At 42.2% G+C, this 20964-nt stretch overlaps 1 protein-coding gene across 1 annotated transcript in view; it reads left to right on the top strand.

The window, feature by feature from the left end:
* The window catches only part of GNAQ (G protein subunit alpha q), a 305164-nt gene extending 284615 nt beyond the window's left edge, over positions 1–20549 (top strand). The window contains exons 6-7 of the mRNA XM_032427456.1: positions 4816–4969; positions 16334–20549. Of these exons, the coding sequence (XP_032283347.1) occupies positions 4816–4969; positions 16334–16524 (345 nt within the window). The 3' untranslated portion in view covers positions 16525–20549. The remainder of the gene's footprint in view (positions 1–4815; positions 4970–16333) is intronic.
* Positions 20550–20964: the final 415 nt, after the last annotated feature.

Below are 20964 nucleotides of genomic sequence, written 5' to 3'. Positions count from 1 at the left end.
CTCCAGGACACTGTCCAACACACCTTCATTCCCAGCTTCTAGCAAACCTGTGTGTGTCCGGGAATGATTGGCACAGGGAAGAGGACAGTGTGTGCGGGAGGGCAGTGGGAGGCAGGCACAGGCCAGTCCAAGGGAGGCTCAGGGAAGAATTTCTTGGGCAAGTCCTGTTGATCCGGACCTTGAAGGATTAGGAGCGAGGACCGCGTTACTGGCCACAGGTCAGGAACGTGCAGCCAGCCTGTGACAGCAGTGAAACAGAGTCTGTTTTTGTGGAGACGAGAACGTTTGTGTAGGAGTTCAAGCTGAAGCTGTGTGTTGGGGTCAGGCCGTGCTGAGTGGTGAATGCCCGACTGAGGACCTCGGGGCCTTTCCCCGGAGGCCGTGTGAGTCATGGGTCAACGGGGTATTGCACAAAACAGCAGTGTTTGCTGGAGATTGGGGATCTTGAGTATCCGTTTGAAATATTTGGAGATGAGGTGTGTGTGTAAGAGCCCTCACTGATAGTTTGAACAGGGGAGGACACTCCGTGGTCACAGCATTCTGCCTGTGATTACAAAGTGGGGAGCAGGGAGCCGGTCCTTCTCCCAAGGCCTGGGTAGGGGTGAATGCTTTTCAGTTTAGGGCGTGATCCCTTGATCGGTGCCAGCCTCCGGAGGAGTAACTCCCCTGATCAGCATCGTCCTAGTCCTTTCGGGCTCCTGTAACAAAACACCACAAGTGGATGGCTTATAAACACAAAACATTTCTCACAGTTCTGAAGGCTGGGAAGTCCAAGATCAAGGCGTGAGCAGTTTCGATGTGTGGTGAGGGTCTCCTTCCTGATTAACAGAGGACTGGCTTCTCTCTGTGTCCTCACGTGAGAAGAGGGGGTGAGGGAGGTGTCTGGCATCTTATAGGTGCACTGATCCTAGTCACCTCCTATGGGCCCCACCTCCTAACATCATCACATTGGGAGTTAGGATTTTAATTTTTTTTTTTTTTTGAAGATTTTATTTATTTGTCAGAGCAAGAAGGTGAGCGAGCACAAGCAGGGGGAGGGGCAGAGGCAGAGGGAGAAGCAGGCTCCCCGCTGAGCAGGGAGCCCAACGCCTGACTCGATCCCAGGACTCTGGGATCATGACCTGAGCCAAAGGCAGACACTTAACCAGCTGAGCCACCCAGGCATCCAGGATTTTACTTTTCTAAGGGCACTAATCCCATTCTCGAGGGTTCTATTCTTATGACCTAATCAACTCCCGAAGGTCCCACCTCCTAAACCCATCACATCAGGGGTTAGGGTTCCAACATGAATTTTGGAGAAACAACATTCAGTCTATATCAAGTGTGGTCTAGGCAAGACTGACATTTCTGTGGCCACATTTACTTCGGGCAGGGTGACTGCAAGAGACCCACCGGCCACCGTGCTCCCTCGTGGCCTATCCTCAGTCCTCTGCCCATCCCTGTGGGGCTGCGGAGGCCAGGCAGGACCTGGCAGCCCCATCTCTCTTTGCTTCCTCTGTTCCAGCTTGTCACCTCTATCAGGTCAACCTTCATTGGGAAAGACACTTGCTTTCAGTTTGGGAGAAGTTGTAGGTGGGGTGACAAGAAGTCAAGAGTCTTTCTCAGTCTTCGACAGAGGCCAGGCCCACCCCATTCACAAGGAGCTGTGTCTGGGGTAGTAAAACCTTTACTAGTATCATTTTTGACTCAGCTGCTTCAAACCCCAAGAGAAGGTGGGTGTGATGAGCACCACCCCCCAAGACTGCCTTTAAACCTGTCTGGAGAGGTGAACAGAACCTCGTTGTTTCTCCTCATCAGTCTTCCACGTGTCTCCTGCACGACTGTTTTGTTTCCTCCTTGAAATCCCATGCCCTGGCCAGTTCCTAAAAAGCAAGTGCCACCAAGCCTCCCAGGGCATGCTGCTCCCTCACAGATTGCAATTTTCCTGAGCAAAGTGGATTATGCCTCATGCTCTACACGGTCCACCACCTTGTGAGGCATCGTGAACAATCTCATTTCGTTCGTTTAGGATTTAATCCGGGGGCTTTGATGTGTAGCCTACAGGTTTATAAACCATGGCACGGGGTGGACTGGGCGGGGGGGGGGGGGGGATGGCCCATGAGGAATTTTCACTGTGGAGTAAATACTCAGAGCACGAAGTCAGGATCTTAATTGGGCAAAATAAAAAGAATGAGGGTGGCGTGGTTAGGTTTTCATCACAGGACCCGCACATCTTATTGCAAAAATGGAGTTTGTCCTTGTCCTGCCTCGGCGAGCTTTCTGCACCTGCCAACTCCAGGTGTGCCCTGTGCAGCCACAGCAGCCCCACCTGGGAGCTCGCTAGAAATGCAGACTCTCAGGCCCCACCCCCCGCTGAATCCGAATCCACGTCTTAACAAGGTCCCCCGGTTGGTGTTATGACCGAGTTGGAGGAGCCCTTCTGGAGCCCTGTGCTTCACAAAGCTGAGCCTGCAGACGGACCACCCGGAGGGCTAGTGAAAACACATTCCCGGGGCCCAGGCTGAGATGGAGCTTGCAGACCTAGCCAAAGCTGCCCACTTGGTTGCTCTCCGGCTTGTCCCGGAATCAGAAGCCCCAGTCCCGGTACCCATGTACATACGTACGTGTACGTACGTATACATGCACGCACGCACGCACGCTCTGGTAAATGGTGAATAGCAAAGAGCGGCCCCCAGTGGCACGCGCAGGCAAAGCTTCAATGGGACCAGTCCAGTCAGCGGTCCTGCTTCCAGAGTGGCCCTGAGCGCAGCCGCACTGGGCGCAGAGGGGCAACCAGCTGGGCAAGTCATCCCTGGAACATGGTGCTGGGCTCAGTCCACTCTCCTGGCCACCGTCCTGCAGGCGGGTACGAGGTCCCTCCCAGCCGACTCCACCTGGAGCCTGGGAGATCCATCCAGTCCAGTCTTGAAACTCTTAGATCTCGAGAGCCTCCTTTTCTATGAACTCAGCACCACTCTCTCTTTTCCTGTCTCCTCTCAGGGTCTAGTCCCGTACCTTTGAAGGACTCCGGCCAGAAAAATCCCAAAGAGAACCCTGTCCCTGGGGGGTCCCATTACATCCCTTCTGGAGAATGCGAGCTATAATAATTGTTTCTAATGGAGACTCACTGGTTGATGCCAGTGTGTCCATACCCACCTTTTAAACAGGTCTTCTTTGAAGACCACGGTATGCCTTTCTAGAATTTCTTTAGCCATAAGAAAAAAAAATGTTAACTCTCCCATCAGGGATGTCACTATTTAATTTAACCTTCTTTAGATTCTTTTAAAATGCTTTCAGTTCTTATTAGGGCCTTTGCTGTTCCTCAGTCCTGAAATTTTTCAACTCATAAAATCATTAAGCTCTGAGACATGACTTCTTAATGAATATTGTTTCTGGGGGTTAAAATGTTACCACTGGTGATGACAACCAATAAGCGGCATACAGACAGATATTTTTAAAAGCCATGCATGTCCTTTATATTAGAAATGTATGCAGTGAAATAAACATTGTCCCTTGAGCCATGAAGTCACCTTTCCCTGTTTGACTCCCACAGCGCATTACTATTTAAATAAGCAGTTACAGGCAGGAAGTTTTAAAGGTTGAAGACATTGGTGATCGTCCGCTTTACAAGACGTGGGAAAGATCTCTTTTTGCAAAGTGGGCCTCGTCAACCTGATTTGAATTGGCACACGTTACAGAAGGAAAGAACAAGACACATTTAGGACCTAGAAAATTTTCCTTGGTGAATGGAGTTTCCTGGAGATTTCCTGGAACCGCCGTCAAAGGGTTACGCGGGAGAGTGCGCTTGGCCTTCGTAACCCTGTGCTGTGAAACGTAGGGAAGCTTCTGTATCAGGAAGGCAGACATTCACAGCTTGAGTCCCTAGTCTTCGTGGTCATCCCTGAAATATCATTTATTCATTCATTTCCTTTTAGAAGTTTGGGAGGGGAGATGCATCCAGACATATCCATTGCAAGTATTTTATGTAACAAGCAGAAAAACACAGCTCAAACTAGCGTCAAAACTAAAGGATACTTATTGCCTGATGTTGCTGAAAATCCAGGAGCAGAACCAAGTTCAGGCATAGTTTGACCAAGTGGTTAAAAGCAGGTGAGCAGGACCTGGTTTTTCTGTTTCAAGACTGTTGCCAGAAGTCCTAGGCTACATGAGTCCTCATCCGCATTCTGCATGAAATCAAGGTTCTCTCTTCCAGAATTCCCAGCACAAGTCCTGGGGTTGGTGGGACCAGTTGAGCTGCTTGGCTAAACTGATGACCATAAACCAGAGACGAGTTGTTCCAAGTGATGATGGGGCCTGGATGTAGAGCCCTGTCCTGAACCGAGCCGGGTGCCATGGGAATAGGATGCTGTAGCTTAAACCATCAGGCTCCCCCCCGGGGAGCAGTGGAGGTGGGCTGAATCCCGGGCAGGTGTTTTCACTGCTGGAATCTTGGTCATCACACGTAGCCCTCAATCAGGGGGCTGGAAAGTATCATCTATGTGGCCAGGAAGATGTGTCCCCGTGCACCCAGGCTTTTGTATCCCCAGGCAAAGGAGGACTCTCCCAGATCCGCTGCCTTTTCTTGACCTGGGGGGTGGGAATGACCTAGCCGTGAGGGTGTCTGTGGGAAGGAGAGCTGGTCACCTGCTCGTCAGGCTGAGAGCTTACTTAACGTAAGAGCCGTTGGGTGTCACGAACCCTTTGCATGTAAACCCATTAAAAGCAGCTACAGTTTGAAAGCCTGCAGAAGATGGGTTGCACTTCCAAAACAAACAATACACAGATGGAGTAATCATGTAATTCATGCCTTGTTTTTCTGATTTTTTTTTTTTCCAGAACCGAATGGAGGAAAGCAAAGCACTCTTTAGAACAATTATCACATATCCCTGGTTCCAGAACTCCTCGGTTATCTTATTCTTAAACAAGAAAGATCTTCTAGAGGAGAAAATTATGTATTCCCACCTAGTTGACTACTTCCCAGAGTATGATGGTAAGTCAGCACTGTGCAGCCAGCCCAGTAGCCGGGGGTACGTTTTGCAGTGCAGCCCGTCGCTGCCCCCTCTGCCTGAGAAGCCTGCCTGTGTGATTGATGAAGTACAACTGACTATCCGCCCTGCTCTTGAACCACCTGAAATGTTTCACTCCCCTGACAATGCTGTAAGTGACAGCAAAGGAAAACAACTTACGCGTTTGGAAATGCGCGTATCAGAGGAGGGACCAGCCCCACAGCTTTGAACAATGGTGTATCAGCCATTACAGTTCCCTCTTTTGTTCACACGCTGCTCTTGCCTCTGTAGGGACAGAGAACACGGTTTTGTGTCAAGAGCCCATGCTCTGAAATCACATCCCAGTTTTGATACTTTGCATCTGCAGAACCATCATCAAGTCACTTAATTTCTCAGGACTTTGGGGCCAAACTCACGCGATTATTTTATAGGCTACAACAGACCCATGCATGACATTTTAGCATGATGCAGGATACATGGTGAGTGGTAGGAAATACTTATTTTGGGGAGGGCGCTGCATGGCCTGATACAGCGCTGTCGTCCTTGGGGGCGACCCCGACCCCTATACTCTTCCTGTAGCGCTCAGAATCCGTAGCACCTGCATCAGCACTCAGATGCCTTTGCATTATTTACTTCTTATAAAAACTCCTAGACAACACATCTTGTCTACCCAACTGGACTGTGAAATCCTCAGTGAGCGGATAGGACACACAACCATTCTGAGAAATACTTGTTGACTGGTAACAAAATACACCCCCACCAAGCCACTCTGCCACAAGCGAGTCGCAGCCGCTGTTCCGGAAGACAGGAGACGACACGTACATCCGCCCACAGGGACTGGAGTCTAGATTAGGAGTGGCAAACTGTGGCTTGCTACCTGTTTTTATAAAGTTTTATCGAAACAGACACACCTATTCATTTACACACTGACTGTTTGTATGCTTTAACACACAGGGGAGAAGTTGTGACCCACTGGATGGCCCGCAAAACCTAAAATATTTACTCTCTTGGCCCTTTTCTTTAACTGAAATGTAGCTGACCCACAAAGTTCCATTAGTTGCAGGTATACAACAGTGATTCAACAAGTCCATGTGTTACGCTGCGCTCACCACAAGGGTAGCTTCCACCTGTCACCGTACAACATCCGTGACTCTGTTCCCTGTGCTGTACCTGTCATCCCTGGACTGGGTTCATTCCACAGCCGGAAGCCCGTATCTCCCACTCTCCTTCCCTCATTTCGCCCATCTCCCCATCCCCTCCCCTCTGGCAGCTATCCGTTTTTGGCATTTACGGGTCTGTTTATTCATTTGTTTTGTTTTTTAGATTCCAAGTAAGTGAAATCATACGGTATTTGTCCTTCTCTGATTTATTTCACTTAGCGTTATACTCTCTAGATAGGTCCATCCATGTTGTCTCCGGGGCATGATCTCTTCTTTATGGCTATGTAATATTCCTGTGTGTGTGTACCTACCACATCTTCCTTATCATCTGTTGATGGACACTTAGGTTGCTTCTGTATCTTGGCTATTGTAAATAATGCTGTAACTACATGCACAGGGGTGCATATATCTTTTCACATTAATGTTTTCATTTTTGCTGGGTAGTAGAATTACTGGATCATATGGTAATTCTATTTTTAATTTTTTGAGGAATTTCTAGACTGTTTCCACAGTGGCTACACCAGTCTGCAGACCTGCCAACAGTGCACGAGGGTTCCTTTTTTCTCCACATCCTCAGCAACACCTGTTGTTTCCTGTGTTTTTTTATCCACTCTGACAGGCGTCAGGTGATACCTCCATGTGGTTTTAATTTGCATTTCCCTGATGATTAGTGATGTTGAACATCTTTTTTATGTACCTATTGGCCACCTGTATGTCTTCTTTGGGAAGATGTCTATTCAGGTCCTCTGTCCATTTTTATTCAGATGATCTGTGTTTTTAGTGTTGAGTTGTAGAAGTTCTTTATATATTTTTGGATATTAAACCCTTATCAAATAGATCATTTGTGAAAATCAACTCCCATTCAGTTGGAGTTTTTTTGTTGTTGTTGTATTGAAGGTTTCCTTCACTGTGCAGAAGCTTTTTATTTTAGTCTCGTTTTAATAGGGTTATTTTTGCTTTGGTTTCCCTTGCCACAGAAGACATAGTTAGAAATATGTTGGTAAAACCAGTATCAAAGAGATTACTGCCTGTGTTTTTTTATGGAGTTTTATGGTTTCAGGTCTCAAATTTAGGTCTTTAATCCATTTTGAGTTTGTTTTTGTATATGGTGCAAGAAAGCAGTCCAGTTTCATTATTTTTCATATAGCTCTCCAGTTTTCTCAGCACCATGGATTGAAGAGACTGTCTTCTCCCAATTGTGTATTCTTGCCTCCTTTGTCACAGATTAATTGACCACGTGAGTGTGGGTTTCTCAATTCTGTTCCATTGATCTGTGTGTCTGTTTTTATGCCAGTACCATACTGTCTTGATGATAACAGCTTTGTAATAGAGCTGGAAGTCTGGAATTGTGATGCCACCAGCTTTGCTTTTCTTTTTCAATATTCCTCTGGCTATTCGGGGTCTTTTCTGGCTCCATACAAATTTTAGGATTGGTTGTACTCTCTCCATGAAAAAGGCTCTTGGTACGTTGATAGGGATTTTATGAAACCTGTCGATTGCTTTGGGTAGTGTGAACATTTTAAGGATACTAATTCTTCCAATCCATGAACATGGAAAACCTTTCCATTTGTTTGTGTCATCTTCAATTTCTTTCATCAGTGTTTCATAGTTTTCGGAGTACAGATCTTCATCTTCATTAAGCTTATTCCTAGGTATTTTATTATTTTTGGTGCAATTGTAAATGGGATTGTTTTCTTCATTTCTCTTTCTGCTACTTCATTATTATTGTATAGAATTACAACCAATTTATGTGTACTAATTTTGTATTCTGCGGCTTTATTTGTTACTTCTAGTAATTTTTCGGTGGAGTCTAGGGTTTTCTATATATAGAAATACATTGTACAAATAATGACAGTTTAACTTCCTTACCAATTTGCATGCCTTTTATTCTTTTTTCTTGTCTGATTGCTGTCACTAGTACTTGCAGTACTATATTGAATAAAGGTAGTGAGAGAGGATATCCTGTTCTTAGGGAAAAAGTTTTTCCCCATTGAGTATGATGTTAGCTGTGGGTTTTTCATATGTTCCCTCTAAGCCTACTTTGAAGGTTTTCATCATGAACAGATGTTGAATTTTGTCAAATGCTTTTGCTGCATCTTTTGAGATGGTCATATGGTTTTTATCTTTCATTTTGTTAACGGGATGTATCACATTTATTGATTTGTGAATATTGAACCACCTTTGGATCCCTGGAATGGATCCCACGTGACCATGGTGAATGATCCTTTTAATGTATTGTTGAATATGGTTTGCTAATATTTTGTTGATTTTTGCTGACCTTGTAGAATGTATCTGGAAGCTTTCCTTCCTCTCCTGTTTTTGTAATAGATTCAGAATAGATATTTTTTAAATGTTTGGTAGAATTCACCTGTGAAGCCATTTGGTACTGGACTTTTGGTTTGTTGGGAGTTGATTACCAATTCCATTCTGTTACTAGTAATTGATCTGTTCAGATTTTGTTTCTTCCTGATTCAGTTTTAGAAAATTATATGTTTCTAAGAATTTATCCTTTTCTTATAGGTTGTCCAATTTGTCAGCATATAATTTTTTGTAGTAGTCTCTTACAATCCTTTGTATTTCTGTAGTTGGTTGTTACTTCTCTTTCTTTCTTGATGAGTTTGACTAAAAGTTTATCAATTTTGTTTATCTTCTCAAAGAACCTGCTCTTGGTTTCATTGACTTTTTTTCTATTTTTTTTTTTTTTTTTAGTCTATTTCATTTATTTCTGATCTGATCTTTATTATGTCCTTCTACTAAATCTGGGCTTTCTTTGTTCTTTTTCTAGTTCCTATAGGTGTAATGTTAGATTGTTTGAGATTTTCGTTTCTTGAGGTAGGTATCATTATAAATTTCCCTGCTTTTGCTGCATATCAAAGATTTTGGCCCTTTGTGTTTTCATTTTCATTTGTCTCCATGTGTTTTTTAATTTCCTCTTGGATTTTTTTATTGACCCATTGGTTGTTTAGTACCATGTTGTTTGGCCTCCACGTGATTTTTTTTTTTTCCAGTTTTTTTTCTTGTTACCGATTTCTAGTCTTATACCATCATGGTCAGAAAAGATGCATGATATGATTCCAGTCTTCTTAAATTTATTGAGACTTGTTTTGTGGCCTAACATGTGATCTCTCCTAGAGAATGTCCCATGTGCATTTGAAAAGAATGTGTATTTTGTTTTTGGATAGAATTTCTGTATCTGTACATTTATTTCTGTATACATCTGGTCTAATGTATCATTCAAAAACATGGTTTCCTTGTTGATTTTCTGCCTGGATCATGTATCCTTTGATGTAAGTGGGTTTCAAAGTCCCTTAGTATTATTGTATTATTGTCAGTTTCTCTCTTTATATCATTAATATTTGCTTTCTGTATTTAGGTGCTCCAGTGTTGGGTGCATAAATATTTACAATTCTTTTACCTTCTTGATGGATTGACCTCTTTATCATTATGTAATGCCCTCTTCATCTCTTGTTACAGTCTTTGTTTAAAGTCTATTTCATCTGATATTAGTACCCCAGCTTTTTTTTTTTTTCCCACTTTCATTTGTATGGGATATTTTTATCTGTCCTTTCACATGCAGTCTGTATGTTTCTTTAGGTCTGAAGGGAGTCTCTTGTAGGAAGCATTTAGAGGGGTGTTGGGTTTTTTTCTCTATTCTGCCACCGTATGTCTTTTGATAGAACATTTAGGTCATTTACATTTAAAATGTTGATAGCTATGTACTTATTGCCATTTTGTTAAAATTTGTTTTGGTTATTTTTATCATTCTCTTTTCCTTCCTCTGCTCTCTTGTGATTGATGATTTTCTGTAATGTTATGCTTGGCTTTCTTTTTTGTGTATCCATATTATAGGTTTTGTGATTGCAGTTACCATAAGGTTCAAATATAACATCCTAAGTATATAGCAGTTTATATCAAGTTGACGGTCACTGATGTTTGAACACATTCTAAAAACTTTTACTCCCTCCTCCACAGTTTATGTATGTTATCCCGTTTTACATCTTTTTATTCATAATTTTCTTCTAATTATGGCCTTTTCCACTTAAAGAAGTCACTTTAACATTTTTTTGTAAGAATTCCTTTATCCTTTGTCTGGGAAACTCAGTATCTCTCCTTCAGTTCTGAATGATAACCTCACCAAGTAGAGTATTCCTGATGGCAGGTTTTTTCCATCTTAGCACTTTGGATCTGTCATGCCACTTTCTTCTGGCCTGCCATATTTCTGCTGAAAAATCAGCTGATAGACTTAAGGGATTTACCTTTTACATAACTTTTTGCTTCCCTCTTGCTTTTAAAATTCTCTTTAACCTTTGACATTTAATTAATGTCTCTGTGGGCCTCCTTGGGTTCATGTTGTTTGGGACTCTGTGTGCTTTCTGAACCTAAAGGTCTGGTTTCTTTCTCAGGTAGGGGAAGTTTTCAGCTATTACTTCTTCGACTAAGTTTTCTGCCTCTTTCTCTTCTCTTTCTGGTGCCTTGTAATGCGGATGTTTGCTTGATGTTGTCCAAGAGATCCCTTAACTAGCCTCATTAAAAAAAAATTTTTTTTTTTTTTAACTGTTCAGCTTGTGTGCTTTCCATCAGCCCTGTCTTCCTTATCATTAATTTGCTTTTCTGCATGCATTTATTTACTGTTGATTCCCTCTAGTGTACTTCTCAGTTATTCTATTCTTCAATTCTGATTTTTTTAAAAATAGATTTTCTATCCCTTTATTGAAGTTCTGAGTTTCCCCACTCTTCTCTCCAAGCCAGTGAGCATCTTTATGACTGCTAAACTCTATCAGGCATATTGCTTATCTCTTAGTTTTTCCTGAGATTTATCTTGTTCTTTTGTTTGGAGCATATTCCTCTGTCTCCTCATTTTGCTTGACTTTTGTGTTTGTTTCTATGAAGCAGGCAGAACAGCTCCTTCTCCTAAACTTGATGAAATAGTCTCATGTATGGTTGTGCCCTGTCTAGACCATGTGTGCCTGGTGACTCCGGCCAGAGCTGTGGCTGGCGTGGGCTGGGGAATCCCAGAGCACTCCATGCTGGGGTTGCCCTGCTGGGATGGCTGGAGCTGAAGTGGGCATGGACTGGGGCAGTCCTGGGGCTCTTACAGGCAGCACCTTGGCAGAATAGTGAGATCTGAAGCGAGTGCAAGCAGTGGGAGCCCAGGGCTTTCCATGCAGAGGGTGCATTGGCAGGACAGTTAAATCTGGAGTGGACACAAGCCAGCATATCCCAGCAGGACAACTGAAGATGAAGTAGGTCTTGGGGTCCTGGGGTTCTAAGCGCAGGGGCTGGTCCGAGGGCTCTGCATTCAGAGGATGCTCTGGGAGGATAGTTGAAGTTCAAGTAGGTGCAAGCCAGGGTGTCCCAGGGTAGTCAGCACGGGGGCACTATGGCAGGGTAGCTGGGTGCAAGACAGGGTACAGGTCTCAGGGCATCCGAGGGGTGCCCTGGCAGGGCTGCTGTAGCCAAAGTGGTAGGAGCCTAAAGTGTTCCAGTGGGCTTTGCACCCATGTCCTCTTGGTGTGATGGCTAAAGCTGTAGTGAGCATTGATCGGGGCGGGGGGGTGGTCCCTGTGCATGGTGCTGGGGCCACCTTGGTGGGAGGGCGGGTGATGGTGTGGGCCTAGGGGCCCAGGGCTCCCTGAGGCAGCAGGCCAGCTAGGGTACCCACCTTCTACTCCCATCAAGGTGAAGGGGTACATCAACTGCGGCATTCACCAGCCCCTCCGACCAGGAGAGAGTTCCAGCAGCTCCCCCACCTTTTGGCAGGTTCGAGGGTTGGTCCCTTTACATTCTAGTTGCCCTTGTAACCCTCAGCATTTTTCCTGTGCCCATAGACAGATCTGCTCACAGTCCCTCAGTACTACTGTCTCTGGTAGTATTAAGGGTGGGGTTCCCCTCATTCCCATGTCTTCATCTCTCTTGCCATTCTTTGTGGGGCCTCTCCCTCTGTTGTACGGAAGCTGTTCAGTCAGCCCTTAGTTCTTCAAGAGGATTTGCTCTAACAGTAGGTGTAGATAGGATGTGTCCTGGAGGAGGTGAGTTTAGGGTCTTCCGATGTCGCCATATTGCCCCAGAACCAACCCTACTGTCTGGTCCTTTACAGAGGAAGTGTGCCAAACTCCGATTCAGATGAATAGTAGTTAAGAGGACAGCTTTGAATGTCACCAAGTTCCAGCTCTGCCACTTACTGGCATTGTTGGCTTAGACAAGTCTATTCAACTATTCAGTTTCTTCTTAAGTAGAAAAGAATTGAATAGAATCCTATTTAAGTCCCTTAGCATGGGACCTGGCACAGAAAAGAGCCCAAACCCAAAGTACCTGTTCTAAAGATGTAGGTATGCAACAAGAGGTGTGTATAACAGACTGCTTTTTAAATTATCAACATAAGATCTGCAACGATATCAGTTCAACGAGGTTTCTGTACTTCTAAAAGCTCCCTCAGAAAGGTGATTACTTCAAAAAATGAATACTCAATTTGGCTTCATAGTTTTCTGTGAAGATACAAACACCTCAAGGAGGGAGTTTTTTCTCATCTTTTCATCCCACATGCATCTGGTACAGTGCCGGCTCACAGAATGGGACGGGTTGTGTCTTTAGTGAACTCAGTTTCCCTTCTCAAACACATCTAGGATTCTAAAGTTTGGTGGATTGAAACAAACATTTGGGGATGTTACCGGGTGTTAGAAACAGTACCCTCTCTCGTTTGGTAGCAGGTATGCTCCTGTCCCCTATCCAAGGATATTTTCCTTTGTGCTTTGCTGTTCCTTCAAAAACAAATCCTTCCCTCACCTAAACAGTGTTTTCATTTTTACGCTTTTTTATTGGCCATTCGCCTGCCACTAAGTTACAAATGCCAGAGACTGTGTCCCTCACTGTTCCTGAGGAAACTATAGAAGGAACTTTGTGTGGCCAACTTGGTTTCCAATAGCAACGCACTAGTCTTTAACCACAAGATCTACCTGAAGAAGAGGGGCACGAAGCATCGGGCTTACACCTAAACACACGTTTGCCTCACGCCCCTAGAACAGACTCTTCATTTTTCTCAGAGTTCCGTGAGAACCGACAAATAGGAAATGACGCCCCACACGTAGCACCCCCTTTAGGCCAGCAGGTTTTCATGATGTGCTTGCGCACAAGACAACGGGATAAATACAGCACTGCCTGCCCCCCAGAGCAAAGCCACCAAGACTCAAGCTACTCAGTGCAGCACCCACACGTACCACACCTGGGTCTGATCTCTCTACAGCACAAGACTTTTTACTGTGACAGATATTTAGGGTACTTTTTTTTTCCTCTTTGCCACATCCTCCTAATCTCTTTCCCGCTCTCCTTCATCCAGGAAATTTCCCAGATTCCCCATCGCTGTGAGCATTTTCCTTCCATCGTGCGTGCGTGCATGGCGAAGGTCTGAAACTGTGAACAATTTTTTTTTTTTACTATTAATCTCCCCCAACATGCACATAACACAGAGGCAACTTAGCCATGGAGAAAGAAAAAAAAGACACTTATTCACAAAGCAAACACAGCTGTCATTTCATACAAAGCCCTTGTAAGATGAGCTACAACTAAAAAAATTCTAGGCCAACTCTGCAGTGATGTTTTTATAACAAACATGTTTATAGTATTATGAATTTCACACTTCCACATTTCTGCACTTCCAAGGTCGTAATCATAATGAATGCCATTTCTGTAGTTCTCTTCAGGAAGAGAAATTACCATTTCCACATGGACGTGAATTGCAGAATTGTTCCTAGAGACTGTGGGATTCTGTGCCTGCTAGGTTGGCTATAATGATTTCTTTGTAGTTTGTGTTTATTCAAATCATATAATTTATGCTTAAAAATCTAACACACTGCAAGTGCTCTTCGCTGAACTCGGTCGGGTCTAGTTTTGATATTCTTTAGGGTTTAAGTAAAAAGAGCCCTTTTTTCCTCAAGTCGGGTAAACATAAAAATCAAAGGGAACTTCCTTCACAAACCAGAAAGATGGGGTTTCTTTGGAATGAGAAGCTGCTCCAACCCCAACAATCTATTAGTCCTGGTTTTAAATATTCTATTACTGCTGTGGAATTAATAAATTAATAGTACATTGAGAAAGATGCCACACTATAATCATGGTCCTTGTATGGTGCTTTCATTATGATGCCGGCCTTCTTATTGGCTGACAAAAGTTTCAGTTCTGGTCACAGAAGTAAAAAATTCAAACATTACCTTTGTTAACTGTGCAAGTAGGAATAATCCATTTGTCTTCATGGCTCTTTCTTCCCTCCTTGTGGCAGGGTTAGATGTAAGCTTATGGGGGTAATCCCCAGTTTGCAGTAAGGCTGGTTTGAAGAGTCTTCAAGTTGGCCGTCTAAAATTCATGATGCGTTTTGTTAGAAGTCATAGGCCCTCAGCTGAGTTTTCAAAAATTGTTTTATCCCAACCAATAGATAACGAGAATGCTGATAGAAAAAAATGGAAGCTCTGGATCCTGAGAGAGTCTGGTCAGAAGGAAGTGGAGAAGGTTATATAGCATGACCACCATCTTTCTTAGGATGGAACTCACTAGAAAAGATGGAAATATACATAGATGATGGGGCCTCAAAGGCTAAAATATATATAGATGCTCAGTACTTGATAGGTGTGGTGTTTTGATGTTCTTAAGTAACATTAGCTTGAGGATTACATTAATACATTTATCAGGATCTATTAAATAGGTTCTTAAAACAGCTCTATTGAACTGTAACTCACATAACCATGTAATTCACCCATTTAAAGCACACATTTCAGTGCTTTTTGATCCATTTTTAAATTATGGTAAAATATGTAACAAAATTTGTCACTTTAACCATTTTAAAGCATGCAGTTCAGGGACATTAATTACATTCACAGTGCTGTGCAGCCGTCGCTATTCGTGAAACTTTTTCATCACCCCAAACAGAAATTCTGTAACTATTAAGCAGTAGCTCCTCATTTCCCCCTGCCCCCACCTCTAAATAACCTCTAATCTACTTTGTTAATTTGCCTGCCCTACGTACCTCATATAAGTGCAGTCATAATATTTGTTCTCTTGTCTGGCTTCTTTTACTTAGCATCACGTTTTCAGGGTTCATGCATGTTATGGCAACTTTTCTATGGCTGAATCCTATTCCTTTGTATGTCTCCTACCTCTTGTTTATCCCTCCCTCTGTTCCTCTGTTGATGGCACTTGGGTCATTTCTGCCTTTTGGCTATTGTGAATACGACAGCAGTGAAATTCATTGTCCAAGTAACTGTTAGAGTCCCTTTCAGTTCCTTTGGATATATACCTAGGAATACAACTGCGGGTCACATGGTAATACTGTGTTGAGCTTTTGGCGGGGGGAACTACCCAACTGTTCTCCACAGCGGCTACACCATTGTACATTCCCACCAACAATGCATGGGGGTTCCAATTTTTCCACATCCTTGGCCACGCTGAGGATAGCCGTTCTGGTAGATGTGACGTGGCATCTCCTTGTGGTTTGGATTTGCATTTCCCCAGTGATGAAGGATGTTGAGCCTCTCTGCATGTGATTATTGGCCAGCTCTAGATCTTCGGAGACCTGTCTATTCAGGTCCCTTGTCCTTTTTTTAATCCGATTGCCTTTTTGTTGCAGAGTTGTAGTTTCTGAATATTAACCTCTTATCAGATTCGTGATTGGCCAGTATTTTCACCCATTCTGTAAGTGGTCTCTTCACTGTCTTGATGTACAAAAGTTTTTTATCTTGGTGAGGTCCAATTTTTCCGTTTTTTTCTTTCGTTGCCTGTAATTTTGGTGTCTTAAGACCTAATTGCAAAATTATCAACTAAGTTTTTAATATATCCTGGTAAATATATCATAGTCCTATTTTAAGGCAGCTAGGACAGTGTTTGGCATGGAAGAGACCCTGAATAAATCTAAGAAAATCTAAAGCAGTCTTTCTCATCACCACACATAGTACATTGGAGACTGCATAAACATGGCGTGCTCAGCAACCCCGGCAGTCTAGAAGTTGGACGGAGGGATGGTCAGAGAACATGGCAAAGAGGAGCAGTTACACACAGTAGTGTTGGGGAGGGTGGTGAGAACAGATCAGATCTGCCGTGCGGATGTCCTCTCCATGGCCATCTTTAGTGATCAGTAAACGCCTTTTGAGCGAAGGTATTAACACGTCAGCTGACAAATCGTCCCTCTCCTCCCTTGGCCAACAGGACCCCAGAGAGATGCCCAGGCAGCTCGAGAATTCATCCTGAAGATGTTCGTGGACCTGAACCCAGACAGTGACAAAATTATCTACTCCCACTTCACATGCGCCACAGACACCGAGAATATCCGCTTTGTCTTTGCTGCCGTCAAGGACACCATCCTCCAGTTGAACCTGAAGGAGTACAATCTGGTCTAATTGTGCCTCCTCGACACCGCCATTCCCTTCCCTGGTGGGCTATTGAAGCTGTACAAGAGGGACTGTATTTCTGTGGAAAACAATTTGCATAATACTAATTTATTGCCATCCCGGACTCTGTGTGAACATGTCCACAGAGTATGTAGTAAATATTATGATTTTATTTAAACTATTCAGAGGAAAAACAGGATGCTGAAGTACAGTCCCAGCACATTTCCTCTCTCTCTCTTTTTTTTTTTTTTTAGGCAAAACCTTGTGACTCAATGTATTTTCAATCCTCAGTCATGCACTCACCAAGATAAGAGTTGTTTCTTTCTCTCTTTTTCTTTTCTATTGAGCAAAACAAAGCTGATTGCCCTTTTCCTAACCCATACCCGCCCCCCTCCTGATTTTTGGTTACAATGGCCTTTAGTCTCGTTCCATTCTTGGTCCAGTTTTTCTCCCAAATGATACAGCCAGGACAGCATCATTTGATTTAAGCCATCAACATCAGCTTAATTTCAACGTTTGTCATTTTGCTGAACGATTCTAAGTATTAATACTGTGGTTTTCACTGTATTCCTCTGGATACACATATAGAGTTGTTTTATATAAATATATTGTCTTGCCTCACTTTGGGCTAGGATGACAGATGCCCGTCTTACAGTTAAGTGTCATTTCTTTTGGATTTCTACCTTCAGCCATAGCTTGGTCGCTGAGAGAGAGATGCACAAGTCAGTAAGGCAAGAACAGAGACACACAGTTGTTTAAATGCCATGTGCCATGGTCCTTCCACCCTTTTTTTCTTTCACCCTCTCTTCAAATTGCAGATGCCAAAAATATATATATATATATGCCAACAGACACTACATTACCCCAGTGGCTGCTACCCAGAACCTTCTTATTAGGTTGTTTTTAGTTTCTCCCCCTCTTGGTTCAGGTTTTTCCTTTTTTCCCCTTAGTGTTTGGGCCATAATTTATTATGGGTGTGTGTGTGTGTGTGGCCAAAGCTGGCTTTTTGTAAAAGATAAAAGCCAGTATCTTAAAATGGAAGAGAGTAAGACTGTGAATCCTAAAGTAATTGGCTGAGAACGACCCTGAAACACCAAACAGTCGGTAACTGTAAATTTGATTGGCATGGTCCATTCTTTTCTTTGCCCTGAGATCACATTGTTTAGTGTCCATTCCATGTTGAGTGTCCAAATCGGCAATGTAACAAAGTGTCTTTGTGATAGAACATGAAATCTGTTTCTATCTCTTCACTTAGAGCCAGTTTTACTCTTTCTGTTCTTTAAGGTCAAGTAGGTCTGCCAAGAACATTGGTTGAGTATTCTGACACCTCTGATTTTCAAAATCTGAAGTTCCTACTGGTTTACCACCTTTGGGATCTTTTTAAACTGGTCACTGGTTAAGTTGAACCTAAGGAAGACTTGTAGACTTAAGAGTAACCTGTCAGTGTTCTATAGAACATGTATTTATGTAACTGAACCTACTAGGAGAGATATTTGGAGTTCTTTAGTGCAATTTTTCAACAAATGCAAAAAAAAAAAAAAAAAACCAAAAACAGCACAGGTATTGATGAGCTTGAGTTGAAATACGATTTAAGAAAATAAAACAAGATTGTTTTAAACCTGCTGGGGAGTAGGAATTAGGCCACACCACTGGTCTTACTTTAAGTATCCTACTATTTGGCCCAAGTCTAAACTTCCGTATCAGTCACCCTTTGGGAACAAAAGGGAAGAGAGAAAATGAATGGGTTACTAGAGGAGTCCAAGAGTTCCTAAGTAGTGATGGAATGTTCTCCTTCTTTACTTTCCCAGCCACAAACAGCACAGGTTACTTTTTCACTTCGCTCAGAAAGCACCTGTAATTTAAGAACCAGACCGCCTGTAGGTAATAGTGCAATTCGGAATGCTCTAACCATTGTACGTACGTCTCTGTTCATACTGCAGCATCCGGCTTTGTCATCATTACTGTTTTGGCAGATTGAATGTGCTGTATTGATATGTATCTATGTATTTGTATGTCTTATAGCTAATTCACATTTTGAATAATGTTATTTTATTTACTTTTTTAAGAGAGGAGAATGTAAATTTGTCAGTTTATTTCTGACTAGGGATATTTTTTTTTTCCATTTAGAAAAGAAAAAAAAAAATCTTACTATCGTACAGAGCGGTACTAGCATCGTGCTGTATAAAATCATTTGCACATTCCTGAGTAGAGGTATACTGATAAGACCCAAAGGTAATTTCATAGCAAAATACATAAAATCAGTTGGAGCTTTTATACAAACATGGAAACCAACTTTGTAGAACTTTTGCCATTTGACCTAGGATTGGAATATGAGCTTTTATACAATTCATATTCTTATTTGGCAAATGCACAGTTTAGTATTACCTCTCTGATGGCCTTTATTAGAAAGGCAGTTTTAGAAGCTATTGTGATCCACTAAGGAAATGTTTTAACAGCTAGAGACCACTGCTTGCCTGAAAGGGCAATCTTAAATTTGGTGCAGCAAAAAAAAAAAAAAAAAAAGAAAAAAAAAGAAAAAAAAGAAAAAGTAAAAAGAAAAAAAAACAAGAAAAAAAAACAAGAAAAAAGAGAAGAAAAAAGTCAACAATAACATTTGAAGGCCTACAGTGTGTATAGAGAAAACCTCATCACAAGATCATAAGTGTTACAGTTTTAGGGACTCAAGATATTCTATTTAATAGAGCTATAGTAGATGTAGTCGATTAAACATGATCTCAAAGCTCGAAGAAGTTGAGCAAACAGGGAAAGATTGTTCTCTTTGTCTTTATGAAATTGGGAGGGAATTGCTACGCAGAATTGAGGTTTGTGGCTTCACTGTTTGCCGTAGGGCGCATGACAAGATCCCTTTCTGTTGAGAAAGGAAGAAATTGATCACCCTAGCTGCAGTGACGCATGGAAACCTAATTGTATCCACACTAGTCAATCGAAGCTAAACGATTTTCTTTTCTGTTTCTTTGTTTGGGGTTTTATTGAAGGGGCTAGGGGCGGGAAGGGGTTCTTTTCAGTTTTGTATAAAAACAAAGTTTACTCATGCTTTCTATTATATTGTGATTGCAAGCGTTAGAAGCGTGTGCCACTGGACTCCGGCCATCGATGCTCCAAGTAATGGAGCCCATGGCGAGTTTTTGGTGACTTGGGCATGTCTTATTCAAAAAGAAAAACACAAACGAAAACCTTTCTTCAGCATACCAAGGCAAGCAGCCATTTCATGACTCACTTAACACATTGCAGTGGACCAGTTTACAGATAATTTTCCCTCTTTTGCGTGACATGGCCGTTCCAAACCCACAGAGAATGCCTCATTTGTAAATTGGAGGTTTGTACTATGCCTTACAGAGCTTAAATTCAGAAGTTTGTGCCTCACATCTGAAACAAAGGGAAATAACATACCTATTCAAAAGTCAAATCCCCTCGAAGTTTTTGGGTTTTTGTTTTTTTTTTTAAAGAAAACATTTTCATATAAAGAGCTCTGTTGAATGTCATAAATAGACTGGGAAAAAAATCTTAGGAACCTGCATATGTTGTTTACTAGCATATGACACCTACAAAAGGTATTCGAAGAACACCTGAAACTTGTATTTTGTGTGTGTGTGTGTGTGTGTGTGTATGTGTGTGTGTGTGTGGATTAACTAGCAAGCCTACTATTAAAAAAAAAAGGTAATTCAGCTAAAGGACAATTTACTTTTTGTACTTTAGACTATCTTGACTGTCAAGGTGTATGAACTGTAATTTTAAAATTTATACTGCCACATGATTGTAAATTTTAGTTGTCTTAAGTTAGGAATTGGTAACAAGCTATTTATGCTGGATTTGGGTCAAATGACTTATTTGCAAAAAAAATAATGGGAAGAAAGGGCTGTATAACGAGATACTGCAAGACTCAGATACTGGTTGGAAATAACCTTCAAAATTACCTTCAATTTCCCTTTGTTTTCAGTTTCTCAAAAAAAAAAAAAAAACACGAATGAAATATAGAAGAATGTTAACCCATATCAAAATAAAGTGTACCCAAGTATTGTAATGTATATTGCTGCTCTTCTTAAAATTAAATAAGGGTTTAAAACCACTTAATTGGTAATTGACAGCATCTCAGTTGATACAAACCAAGGTGTGCTTGGTATACATTACTATTTTTCTTCCAAAGCTCTGTCTTTGGTTAGAAACACACACAAAAATTAAAACTTGTAATCGTGTATGTTTATCTATCTCCACATATTTCCAGCATATGTAGCGTTAATAGGTCTGTCCTGGTAACTATGTGTTTGGGATTTCATTTTGGTTCCACCAAATTAGGAAAAGAAATGGCTTAGTTGTGTATGACTAGTCAGAGATTTTTGGAGCCAGACACCTGCTGTTTAGTAGAAACCTAGTACAGAGTCTAAACTTGTCATTTGTTTTTCCTCACAGAGTAACCACCCATTCATTGCT

Source organism: Phoca vitulina, unplaced genomic scaffold (assembly GCF_004348235.1).
Source record: "Phoca vitulina isolate PV1807 unplaced genomic scaffold, GSC_HSeal_1.0 scaffold37, whole genome shotgun sequence".
NCBI lineage: Eukaryota > Metazoa > Chordata > Mammalia > Carnivora > Phocidae > Phoca > Phoca vitulina.
Note: the sequence above shows the minus strand (reverse complement) of the source record. Positions and strands in the feature narration are given on the sequence as shown.